This window comes from Chironomus tepperi, unplaced genomic scaffold (genome assembly GCF_022539635.2).
Source record: "Chironomus tepperi strain 1889 unplaced genomic scaffold, CSIRO-AGI_Ctep_v1 contig_305, whole genome shotgun sequence".
Classification (NCBI taxonomy): domain Eukaryota; kingdom Metazoa; phylum Arthropoda; class Insecta; order Diptera; family Chironomidae; genus Chironomus; species Chironomus tepperi.
This window is the reverse complement of record NW_027226427.1, coordinates 44,456-57,751: the sequence shown is the minus strand read 5'-3', so window position 1 is coordinate 57,751 and position 13,296 is coordinate 44,456. Positions and strand designations below refer to the sequence as shown.

The 13,296-nt window shown below is 34.0% G+C and overlaps 2 protein-coding genes across 2 annotated transcripts in view; both read left to right on the top strand.

Moving 5' to 3' along the window:
* Positions 1–7,316, top strand: part of Duox (dual oxidase) — a 46,453-nt gene extending 39,137 nt beyond the window's left edge. The window contains exons 4-10 of the mRNA XM_070642945.1: positions 2,212–2,561; positions 2,682–2,886; positions 2,975–3,381; positions 3,446–5,369; positions 5,432–6,639; positions 6,795–6,923; positions 6,986–7,316. Coding sequence (XP_070499046.1) covers positions 2,212–2,561; positions 2,682–2,886; positions 2,975–3,381; positions 3,446–5,369; positions 5,432–6,639; positions 6,795–6,923; positions 6,986–7,114 — 4,352 coding nt within the window. The 3' untranslated portion in view covers positions 7,115–7,316. The remainder of the gene's footprint in view (positions 1–2,211; positions 2,562–2,681; positions 2,887–2,974; positions 3,382–3,445; positions 5,370–5,431; positions 6,640–6,794; positions 6,924–6,985) is intronic.
* Positions 7,317–10,156: 2,840 nt separating this feature from the next.
* LOC139092517 (probable cyclin-dependent serine/threonine-protein kinase DDB_G0292550) lies at positions 10,157–13,168 on the top strand. The gene is made up of 4 exons (XM_070642940.1): positions 10,157–10,576; positions 10,648–10,860; positions 11,074–11,766; positions 11,823–13,168. The coding sequence occupies exons 1-4, from the start codon at positions 10,501–10,503 to the stop codon at positions 12,755–12,757; spliced, it is 1,917 nt and encodes a 638-aa protein (XP_070499041.1). The 5' UTR covers positions 10,157–10,500; the 3' UTR covers positions 12,758–13,168.
* The last annotated feature ends 128 nt before the right edge of the window (positions 13,169–13,296 follow it).

Sequence of the window (13,296 nt, the reverse complement as noted above, 5' to 3'; positions counted from 1 at the left end):
GCAGTACTAATGAAGATATTAACAGTCATTTATTGAACATTGCACAATGACTTTTTGTTTTTAAAAAATGGATATAAAGCTGTACAAAGACAATTAAAATGTACTCGCAAATTTATGATTGCAATGGAATAAGAAGTAATATTTTTTTAAACAAGATTTATGTTTGTAGCTGTCGATTTTAAATAAGTTTAAAGGCATTATCACACATAATCTCCATGTGCTGAAATGAATGGGATTATATTCGTTTAGCAAAATCATCAAACATTTTGTTATTTAATTATCTCAAAAGGCTGACTATTTTGCAATCTCCGTAATTAATAAAAATTTGCCAAAAAAGTTGCTCATTCACATTTGTCTATTGAAAACTTACACCGAGTCATGTTGGCTGCATTTTAATGTTTGCCATTGGGTTTTTATTTTTTCGCCGATCTTCATTAAGATTAAGTTTATGGTCGCTGCTGGAAGCCACTTAGTGAATTGTAGACTTCCTTTTTTCATCAGTCAATCCACAATGCAATGTTAATGTTTAATTGTAACTGGGGTTTTGTGTGATGTTGAAGTTTGTTGAGTTGTCAGTTTGACTTGGTGTTTGTGGATTTTTCTCAATTTTTGAACTAGTTTGTTGGGATTTGAGGATTTTTAGAGCGTCGGACTACCGATTCTCCCAGGGAAAGTCTAGTTGGATTCGGATGCTTTTTCGCTGTTCTAGACACCGACTCGATTTGTGTGATTCGCGACACACAAATTGTGGCTAGGTACGTTGCATTGATTTCATGTGCAGAGTTGAAAGCAAAAACGTCCATACGGACAAAACCAGTTGAGCTGCAAAAATTTTCATGTTCATCGCATCGATATACAGACTTGGAAAATGTCTGATGCTCATGAAATACAGAAATAAAATATAACTTTTTAAAAAAAACTCCTTCAAATACTGACTTAAAGAACGTGATGCTCAATCCTATCCTCAAGTTTCGATTTCGACATGTAATTCAGACATTTCTCGATTCGAATTAACTATGAAAGTCAAACCTGAGGGTCAAGCCGTAAATAGGCAATAACTTCAGCATCAGGCTGGTGTGTGTCAGCCTATCGCCGTAATTCACCTTATCTGACCAGAGTCACCTACTTGACGTTAGATTTCTTACAATCCTACCTCATGAGCTTTCAGGGAATATAAAGTAGATTTTTCCAAAAATGCGCTTTATGTTGACATCATCAACTGCCATTCTAACTTGATTTTACTCGATGTTTTTCCTTTCTTTACTTTCGGCTATCAGTATAATTACATCGATAAAAATGACATTGCAATGTTGTTTAAACTAAATTACTCGCGAAATACAGCCACGACACACGAGAGATTGATTAATGACATGTCTCTTTATTATATGATTAAAGATTATCATATTAAAGCAAGAAAAATATAAAAATTAAATTTCATGTTATTTTTAAAGTAATGTCGTACACACATATATCTGATGAGTGTCATGCTTCCCTCCAGTACTTTAAATCAATCCGTTATTTGAGTATAATTATTATTTTTATTATTCAATTAATTGCTGCTGATTATTTTCAATGTATGTACATATTGAGTTTCGATTGAGATTACAAGATGTAAGACTTTATTATGAATTTTTTTTGTTAACAAAATATTTACAATGAAATCCATTAACAGAGAGTAGCAATAATGGATCGAATTTTATTTAATTGGTCTGCAACTATAAATCTTATTTTGGGCCAATTAAGATGAACTTTTTTTCGTGTTGCGGACCTTAATTAAAGAATATTTTTTTGCCATAAGATTGCTTTCACTTTCGATAAAGTAATTTTTATTGGATCGATTTGGTTGAGTAATCGATCTAAAGTTGATACAGTTTGTTAAATTGGAGGAAAGGTCTAATTAAGGACCGAAATAATTGTAATTTGTTTGGGTAAATTGGCACTTTGGAAGTTGACATTAAGATTGCCTTAATTTTCATTCTTAAAATATTAACTTTATGGTCTATAAATAACTGGATCGAGTCATAAGACTTAATGAGTCTCAAGCAACATTTTGACACAATTTGCTGCATGCTGGAATCAAATTTTGGAATTAAACTCAGCGTCAATACTTTCCTATTTGTGTGGCAATTTACTCAGTAATTTGAAGCTGAATTCCATCCAAATTATTGAAATTTGATCTACAAATCACTAACTTTCCCTTCCTTCCAACAGATACTCATCTAATTAGAAAAGCACCATCAGCGTATTCAGATGGCGTATACGGTATGGCGGGTCCAAATCGTCCATCACCAAGAAAATTATCAAGACTTTTTATGAGAGGTCAAGACGGTCTGAGTTCGAAGGATAATCGTACAGCATTGCTGGCATTTTTCGGACAGGTTGTGACAAATGAAATTGTGATGGCGTCAGAGTCTGGATGTCCTATAGAGATGCATCGAATAGAGGTGGAAAAGTGTGATGAAATGTACGATAAGGAGTGTCGAGGTGATCGGTACATTCCATTTCATCGTGCAATGTACGATCGAGCTACTGGACAGAGTCCAAATGCACCGCGTGAACAGGTACAATAATTCATTTAGTTATGTAGTTAAATTAAAAAAAGGCACAGTTGAAATGTGATGCCAAATTGTCTTGTATATTATTCCTACTCACGCATTTCATTCTCCTCTTAACCTTCATAGATCAATCAAATGACAGCATGGATTGACGGTAGTTTCATATACAGTACATCAGAGGCATGGCTGAATGCAATGAGATCATTTCAAAATGGTACACTGTTGACTGATAAAAGCGGCAATATGCCAGTTAAGAATACAATGCGGGTTCCACTTTTCAACAATCCCGTGCCACATGTCATGCGTGCACTTAGCCCTGAACGACTATATCGTAAGTATAAATTTAATAAATTTACAACCTCATATATCCATGTCGTGTAATGGAAAGCAATTTATAAACATTTTCATTATCTTTGCAGTTCTGGGCGATCCGCGTACGAATCAAAATCCAGCTATATTGTCATTTGCAATACTTTTACTACGTTGGCACAATGTACAGGCACAAGAAGTAAAACGTCAATATCCAGATTGGAGTGATGAGGAAATTTTCCAACGTGCACGTCGACAAGTCATTGCAAGCTTACAAAGTATCATTGTTTATGAGTATTTACCAGCATTCTTAGGTGGCGTTGAATTAGATCCATATACTGGATATAAAGGAGATGTACATCCGGGAATTTCACACATGTTTCAAGCAGCAGCATTTCGTTTCGGTCATTCACTCATTCCACCAGGCATTATGAGAAGGGATGGAAAGTGTAACTATAAATTATCAAGAATGGGAAATAAAGCCATTCGATTGTGTTCAACATGGTGGGACTCAAGTGTAAGATTAAAATTAATGTGCTCATCCAACTTTTACAATTAATTTAATTATCATCATTTTGCAGGATATTTTCGAAGACTCAAGCATTGAAGAATTTTTAATGGGTATGGCATCACAGCTGGCAGAGCGTGAAGATCCATTCTTATGTTCAGATGTACGTGAGAAATTGTTTGGTCCAATGGAGTTCACACGACGAGATCTCGGTGCATTAAATATCATGCGTGGACGTGATAATGGCCTTGCTGATTATAATTCAGCACGTAAAGCTTACAACTTGTCACCACATAAAGACTGGAAGGATATTAATCCAGCTTTATTCGAAAAGGATCCCGAGTTGATGAATATTCTCATTTCAGCATATAAAAACAGACTGGATAATGTTGATGCATACATTGGTGGTATGTTGGAGTCTTATGGTAAGCCTGGTGAGCTTTTCACTAAAGTCATTTTGGATCAATTCACGAGAATTCGTGATGCTGATCGTTATTGGTTTGAAAATGAGGAAAATGAAATTTTCACAAAAGAGGAAATTGAAAAGTTCCGTAACATAAAGCTATGGGACATCATTGTAAATAGCACAACAATTGAACACGACAGCATCCAACGTAATGTTTTCCAATTTATGGACGGTGATCCATGTCCACAACCAGAACAACTCAATGCATCATTACTTGATAAATGCACACATCTCGAAGGCTATGATTATTTCTCGGGATCTGAATTAACTTACATTTACTCATGTGTTGTGCTTGGATTTGTTCCAATTCTCTGTGCATTGGCTGGCTATTGTGTCGTAAAACTTCAAAACAGACGACGACGTCTATTGCGAGTCCAACTGGAAAATATTCGTTCAAAAGGAGGAAAACAAACATTTGACAAAATGATTGCACGTGAGTGGCTTCATGCCAATCATAAACGACTTGTTACAGTCAAATTTGGACCTGAATCGGCTATTTATACAGTCGATAGAAAAGGAGAAAAATTAAGGACATTTAATCTCAGAAATGTTGATACAATTCAAGTTGAATTGAGTCAGGAAAGTTACACAAAGAAGAAGCCGCTTGTGCTGTTGAGAATCCATAACGACCATGATTTAGTATTGGAACTAGAAACAGTCGGTGCACGTCGTAAGTTTGTCAAGAAATTGGAAGACTTTTTGATTATACACAAGAAGGAAATGTCAATAAATGAACAGAATCGTGAATTGATGTTGGCAAGGGCAGAGACAAGAGAACGACGACAGAAAAAGTTGGAACATTTCTTCCGTGAGGCTTATGCATTAACGTTTGGTTTGAGACCAGGCGAAAGACGACGACGTTCGGATGCATCAAATGATGGTGAAGTTATGACAGTCATGCGAACAAGCTTATCAAAATCTGAATTTGCAGCCGCACTTGGTATGAAACCCGATGCCATGTTTGTTAGGAAAATGTTTAATATTGTCGATAAAGATCAAGACGGTCGTATTTCATTTCAAGAATTTTTGGAGACTGTCGTGCTTTTCTCGCGCGGCAAAACGGAAGATAAATTGCGAATTATTTTCGACATGTGTGACAATGATCGTAATGGTGTCATTGACAAGGCAGAGTTTGGTGAAATGATGAGATCACTTGTTGAGATTGCAAGAACAACAAGCTTAACAGATGATCAAGTGACGGAATTGATTGATGGAATGTTTTCAGATTGTGGATTAGAACATAAAAATCACTTGACATATAAAGATTTTAAGGAAATGATGAAGGAATACAAAGGTGAATTTGTTGCTATTGGTCTTGACTGTAAAGGTGCAAAACAAAACTTTTTGGATACATCGACAAATATCGCACGAATGACATCATTCGCTATAGAACCAACTGAATCTGAGAAGCATTGGATACTCGAGAAATGGGACACGTACACAACATTCTTGGAAGAGAATCGTCAAAATATTTTTTATCTCTTTCTCTTTTATGTCATAACCATTGCATTATTCGTCGAGAGATTCATTCGTAAGTAGATATGATAAGTTAAAAAGACAAAAAAAAATTTACAAACTTTTATTCATTTACAGATTATTCGTTTATGGCTGAACATACAGATTTACGTCACATTATGGGTGTTGGAATAGCAATAACACGAGGTTCTGCAGCTGCATTGTCATTCTGCTACTCATTATTGTTGCTCACAATGTCAAGAAATTTCCTCACAAAACTTAAAGAATTTCCCATCCAACAGTACATTCCACTCGATTCGCATATACAATTTCATAAAATTGCAGCATGTACAGCATTATTCTTCTCATTGCTTCATACAGTCGGTCATATTGTAAATTTCTATCACGTCTCAACGCAATCACATGAAAATCTTAGATGTCTCACAAAAGAAGTGCATTTTGCATCAGATTATAAGCCTGACATCACGTTTTGGTTGTTCAAGACACTCACTGGTACAACGGGTGTTGCCTTATTTATCATCATGTGCATCATTTATGCATTCGCACATCCAACAATACGAAAAAGAGCTTACAAATTCTTTTGGACAACTCATTCACTTTACATACTTTTGTATATCCTCTCATTACTTCATGGATTAGCAAGAATATCTGGTCCACCACGATTTTGGATATTCTTTATTGGACCAGCAATTATATTTGTCATTGATAAAGTCGTCTCATTAAGAACGAAATATATGGCACTAGATGTAATTGATGTTGAATTATTGCCATCGGATGTAATAAAAATAAAGTTTTATCGACCACCGAATTTAAAATATTTATCCGGACAGTGGGTACGATTCTCATGTACGGCATTAAAGCCAGAGGAAATGCACAGTTTCACATTAACATCTGCGCCACATGAGAATTACCTCTGCTGTCATATTAAAGCACAAGGTCCATGGACGTGGAAACTTCGTAATTATTTCGATCCATGCAATTATAATCCAGATGATCAGCCAAGAATCAGAATTGAAGGTCCATATGGCGGTGGAAATCAAGATTGGTATAAATTTGAAGTTGCCGTTATGGTCGGTGGTGGCATTGGTGTAACTCCATACGCGAGTATCTTAAATGATTTAGTATTTGGTACAAGTACAAATAGATACTCTGGAGTTGCATGTAAGAAGGTTTACTTCTTATGGATTTGTCCATCACATAAGCACTTTGAGTGGTTTATTGATGTCTTGAGGGATGTTGAGAAGAAGGATGTCACGCATGTTTTAGAAACTCATATTTTTATTACTCAATTCTTCCATAAATTTGATTTGAGGACTACTATGCTGGTGAGTAATAGTCTACTGTACATACTGCAAGTGTCATGGACATGAGACATCATATTTTGGATGTTGATTGACACTTGCTTTATCGTTGACTGCATCTGTTGACCTAAAGACCTCAAAATCACGATCTGACTACAATATAATCTCTTTAATTCCAGTATATATGTGAAAATCACTTCCAACGTTTAGCGAAGACATCAATGTTCACGGGATTAAAGGCTGTTAATCATTTTGGACGTCCCGATATGTCAAGCTTCTTAAAATTCGTTCAAAAGAAACATTCATATGTAAGATATTTGTTCATTTGAAACCTAACATTTTTGTACAGTCAATAAACTCTCCGTTGCAGGTTTCAAAGATCGGCGTGTTCTCATGTGGACCAAGGCCGTTAACAAAGAGTGTCATGTCTGCTTGTGATGAGGTCAATAAAGGACGAAAACTTCCATATTTCATACATCATTTCGAAAATTTTGGCTAAAAATATAGACACATTAGTTATATTTTCAAATTTGACATTTCAAAGTCATCATAATTTGCTCAAAAAAAAAATCAAAAAAATATTAGCAAAATTTATTGACACATTTGCTTAATTAAATTTTTTAGAATTTGATAATTTTTTGTCATCATAATTACATTATTATATTTATTCATTCATATCACGCTTCATTAAAGTGCTAATTGAGCTCGTAGATTTGTCTATTGATTGAAGATGTTGTAGATTTTTTTTCTTCATAATTTTAGATGTAAAATAAATTTATTTTAAATAAAGTTTTTATGAACAAATATTTGATTATTGAGTTCTTAGTCATTTATTCTTAAAAATGTTGTTGATAAATGAATTTTAGGAAAACAATTCCTAGGAACATGTGTGGAACTATTATTTTACATGTTTGCTGAAATGGGCCGGTTTCTTAAGGACAATCTAGATTTTGGAAAGAGTATCTTAACTTGGATATGCAAGAGGATAGCCAAACTTCAGACAATGGTGCCTTGAGTTTGAAACAGGGTTAACATGACTTCATTTTAGAGCTTCATTTTAATGGAAGATCGTCAGTTTTTTAAGCCTGATTCTTTAATCATTGAAATCCAACTTTGGAGTCCAGTAAATTCGACTCACGAAGTTCTGTCAACTCAAGTCAGAATTAAGCAGCATTATAATTCTTTGTTAATACATCGATACAGCAACAGGTGTAAAGCAACTCCAGCATTTGATGTTTAAATAGTTAGCCGAAACAAAACTGCGCAATGCATCGAATATCTTGTAAACATAAATCTGCTCTGTTTACGATAAGAAGAATTAAATACAATAATAATTAAAGTTTCGGATTTCAGTACCTGATTATTCAATTGTATTTGTGCAATATGCTTAATTATATTGAGCAAATGTGACATATTTTCAGTTACATTCTGTTCCTTGATTTAAGAAGTTGTCAATTTCATTTCTAAATTAATAATTTGTGCAATCCCAAGTCAATATGAAGATTGGAGTCTTATCATTTACATTTGTAATTATTTTGGTCATTGTTTCACAAAATGAGGTTCAGGCAGGTGAGATAATGTTGCAAAATATTCATCAAATAGATTTTTAACTGTTTCTAATTTTCTTAATTTAGGACTCATACCAATAATAGCAAGAGAAGTTTTGCCGTACAAAAATAAAATACTTGAGTTTTTCCAAAATCTGTTTACAAATGAAAATGAAGCAACAACACAACAAAATCCTATTGAAAATCATCAAATTGACCAAACAAGTATTAATAACAACACAGTAATAATAATGGAAGAAACAATGGAAGATGAACGAGTTGAGGATGAAATTGAAAGTATATCAGCAACAACAGAAAACTATCAGATTGAAGATACAAATATTAACAATACAGTAATAACAATGGAAGATACAATGGAAAATGAACATATTGAGGAACAAATTGAAATTATTTATCCTGTCTACAATCCACCAGAAAAGATCTTCGAGGAAGTGAAAATATTCCCATCCTTAAAAATTTCTGGCTTCAGCTCTGAAGACAGCGATGATTTAACTGAAATATCTGAAGACATGGAGAACTCAAAAATTACTGATTTAGAGCATGAAATGCCCTGGATATTGGAAAATCATAGAACTAAGCGTTTTTGAACAAGGCTGTACTGTGAACTAAAAATAATTAATTTGAATAGCACAAATATTCACCTAAATCCGGCGTGAATCTTTTTTGGATTTAAACCAATTCAGGAACCAAATCAGAGTTACACTGGACTAAACCAGATTTTTTTGATCAATTAGCCGATTTGTGCTACTCGAGTTGGAAATTTTAAAACAAAAAAAAATTGTATACAAAACTTGCATGCAATTTAATACCTGACATACTCTTTATTTGCAATTTAAATAAAAGTTTCTAAACTGAATCTTATCGAGATCTTTGAAAATAATAATAACAGTTCATTTATTATCTGCTAACCGTCTTATAAAGGAGTTCTAAAATTAAAAAATGAGAAAACTCATGATTATATCAGCACTGATTTTATTTATCATATCTGATCCTGTTGAAAGTAAGAATTGACATATCAATAATCATACTGAAGAAACATTGAGTCCAGATATCGAAGTCGGCTTGAATTTTGTACAGAAAACGCGACTAGGGTCAACATGACTCCATTTGAATCGACTTCGAGCCTTGCTATTTTTACATTTCATCAAACATTCTTATTAATTATTTTCATAAACTTTTCTAGATCTCCGAAAGCCGAATATAGAAACCATATCAATAATTGCTAAATGTCACGCATACTACTTTAAAATATTTGAAAATACAAGTATTAATATGGCTCTATGGCTTAGAGATGCTTTTCGAAGGGATAAACATATGATAAATTTACAAAGAATAAAGAGAAAACTTGAAGATATGGACAGATCAGTAGAAAGCGAAAAGAAGAAAATGTATAATGGACAAGGTTATATCTAATTAGAGGTGACCAAGCTTATCACAGACCTTCAACTAGCATGAATCATCAAAAAATTGAAAGAAAGTCATTTAAAAATAATTAAAAAATTATTGGTCAGACCGAGGAGATGTCTAATTTTAACATATATAGCAATCAATAAAGTTTTAAAAATAACTTCATAATTCCCAATAATTAAAAGTTTCAATAATTTTACTTCCAGGAGCATATTTGAACAATCCAATTTTTTCCCATAGTAATTCACCTTTAATGACTCATTCAATAATTTCTTATGAATGAACAAAGCAAGTCACTCATGATCATAATTTATTTACACATTATTTTCATTCAAAAAAATAAGGCACTATCGTCATCAACATCGTATGTCTATTTAATGATAATTTACATTTTATTTCTAAAAACTACAATGCTCATCAAACACAATGCGACCTGCTCACTCTCTCAATTTAAGCTGTACTCTCTTGATTAATTTAAGAGATACTTACGGCTGATTGGAATGCAAAAAGCAGTCGTTTTCTGGCCTGTTGATTTTTAAATTTTTGGATACTGTTCAGTGCGTCACTCATCATTTAAATAAAATACTCAAAGAATTTCACCAACAAAATTCAAAAATCTAGTCTAAATTGACTTAAATTAAGCATTATCCTCTCAATCAACAGAAAGACAGTAATACACAACGTCTAACTAACAAATGCACGACACTATACGATAGCAATCAATAGTTTGTTTTATAGAGTAAAGCACATACTAATTATTATGTCAGTTATTCTCCGACTCTCATTGTAACAAGTCATAAAACTATCGAGTCTAGTGAATATTTAAATTAGTTATCAGCAACTTTATAATAAACAACATAATAAGGGCATTACAAGGAACTATTAAAATATTAAATTTCACTTTATAGTGATGAAATGCAAAATTATATCAATTTTAATCGTCATTTTGGCGTTGACGAATAGTTCAAATGCCAAAGGTGGACGAGGTAAAAATCAATATTTTAATTCCCAGAACTAAAAAAAACAGCATAAATTATTCAAAAATGTCTATTTTCAGGTGGCTTTTCAGCTCGTGGCGGTGGATCACGTGGAGGCGGCTCTAAAAGTGGAGGCGGCGGTGGGTTCTCAAGTTGGTTTAGTGGTGGATCAAAACCAGCACCAGCACGTCCATCACCTTCATACACATATAGTGCACCTTCACCCTCTTATTCACATAATGTACCTGCACCGTCTAATAATGCACCATCCTATGGATGGAACGTCAATCGAGGTATAAGCAGCACAAACATGCACAAAACATGATCAATTATTGTATATTTTTTTCTGTATTTCACTTTCACATGAGTCATCAACTGCACATATCAAATTGTAGTCACACACAAACATGACACTATTGACCCTCTCTCTCTCTCTTCCTCTCTCAATTTATGTTTTGTGCTTGTTTACTCATTCATGTAAACATTTTTTGTTATTTAATTATTAGGTGGTTCAAACACGCAATCAAATGCTGGATCAAATTATGGATGGAATGTGGGCAGTAATAGCGGCAATACTAATACTGGATCAAAACAGAGTAATACAAATTATGGGTGGAATACAAACAATAACAATAATGCACCGAAGCCGTCAGCTCCTAATGGACCTCCTCCAGCATATCCAGGCATGCAAAATCGTCCAGTTCCTAACAATAATGCACCACCAGCATATTCTCCAAGTAATGTAAATCCACCTGCTTATAATCCAGCATATAATCCAGGTTCTTATAATGCTTATTCGCCAAGCATTAACAGCCGACCAGGAAATAATTATGGTGGAAATATCCCACGACAAAATACGTACAATTCATACTCTTCAAATACTGGATATAATCCTGGTGGCAGTTATTATGGAAATACTTTCGGAAGTCAAGGTCTTCCTGGAAATACTTACATATCAAATAATTACTATGGCAATCAACGTTCAGGTGGGTCAGGATTTTTGACAAATGCTTTATTCTTTGGAATGGGTATGCATAGTGGATATGGATGGGGACGTTCAAGTGGTTATGACTCTTCATACAATCGAAGACGATGGGATGAAGAAGAAGATAGAAAATGGCGTGCAACTACACAAGCACCATACTTTGAAAATAAAGTTCCTGGAGAGGATAAGATTCTTCCTGCAAGTGCTGTTATTGGTGAGTATTAATGACTTTATAGTATTCTTGATTATTATCTAAAACTTTCAATTTAGGTGCTGCAACTGCTTTTGGATTAGTCTCACTGCTCCCATTGAACGTTCCAGCTAACAAACCTCTCATGTACTGCAACAACACAGAGCTAATGCAATCACAGATCCAGATCAATAATGAAAATATCTATCAGTGCATTAACAACACAATTGAAATGTCATGTTCAGGGAAAGTTTCTCTCGTAAATGCAACAGAAGTTCATGAAAATAAAACAGAATGTGTGAACAGAAGCATGCAATGTGACTTAAAGGATGAAGAGATTGTTGGAAGTGTTTACTGCTCAAATGGAACATTATTGAGTAAAAACTTCATTTTCTGTAACTCAACGACTCTTTTGAATGGAACCAATTTGAATGAGACTACGACAATTTTAAATTGTTATGAAGGTCAAATACCTGAAAGTCAAGCTGCATTTATTCCGACTACAACGACTACTCAAGCACCAATCACAACGACTGAAAAATCATTGTCATTTGGTGCTAAAGTTCACATGTTTTTCCTTAGAGTTATTGGAAAAGGTAATGTAGCTGAAGAAGCAAAAACAACGACTCCAATTCCGGAAGTAACGACAGTCCAGAATAGTTGGGTACCTGAAGCATTAACAATTCCACCAGAAACAACAACTATCAGTCCACCAGAAACGACCGCTACAGAGGCTGAATTTCAATGGATGGAAAAAGTTCCTGTTAAGCATGAAAATGGAACTTATGGAACTAAATTGCAGCCCGTTTCACAGCAACTCCTTGATATGCATAAAACTGCTAACGAATTTTTTACGAGTTTGGGAGATAAAGAAGGAATGACATATCCTCAACAATGGACTAAAGTTTATGTTACTAAATCTATGGAATCAACGACAGCAGCTTCATCTTCGTCAGACGATACTACGATAGTGAACTCTGATAACTCAACCACAGCAGAACCAAAGAGCAATTAAAATAATTAAAATTACTATCTGAATAGCACAAGTTGGTTAATTGATTGAGAATCTGCAATCGCTTTGAATCTGACAACATGCCTGAATCATGCCGGTCTGCTGCTGGATTCTGGATCAAGTAACTGACTTGTGCTACTCGGATTAGACACAAAATGAGCTTTAACTAAGAATTTACTCAAAATAAGGAACAAGAAATCTCAAAAAATATTAATTAATCCAGAATTGACTCCGATCATTAATGATGTGATGAAACATGAATTTTGTGCTGATTATCAAATTATGTGTCATAAATTATAAAGTTTTTGTGTGAGTGATGCATGACCTTTAGTCTTCAGAGTTCACTAGATGATATCAAATCATGTTTTAAATATTTACAATTAATGTGTAAAAGCTGAATGAATATTTGTAATAAAGAACATTTGTATAATAGCAATCACTTCCCATTTGTCAGCTCATTCAATGTTTTACAGGAGGCAACTACATAATTTTTATTATAAACAGTCTTTGTCTTTCAAAGAGTAGTGGAATTACCATGCAAA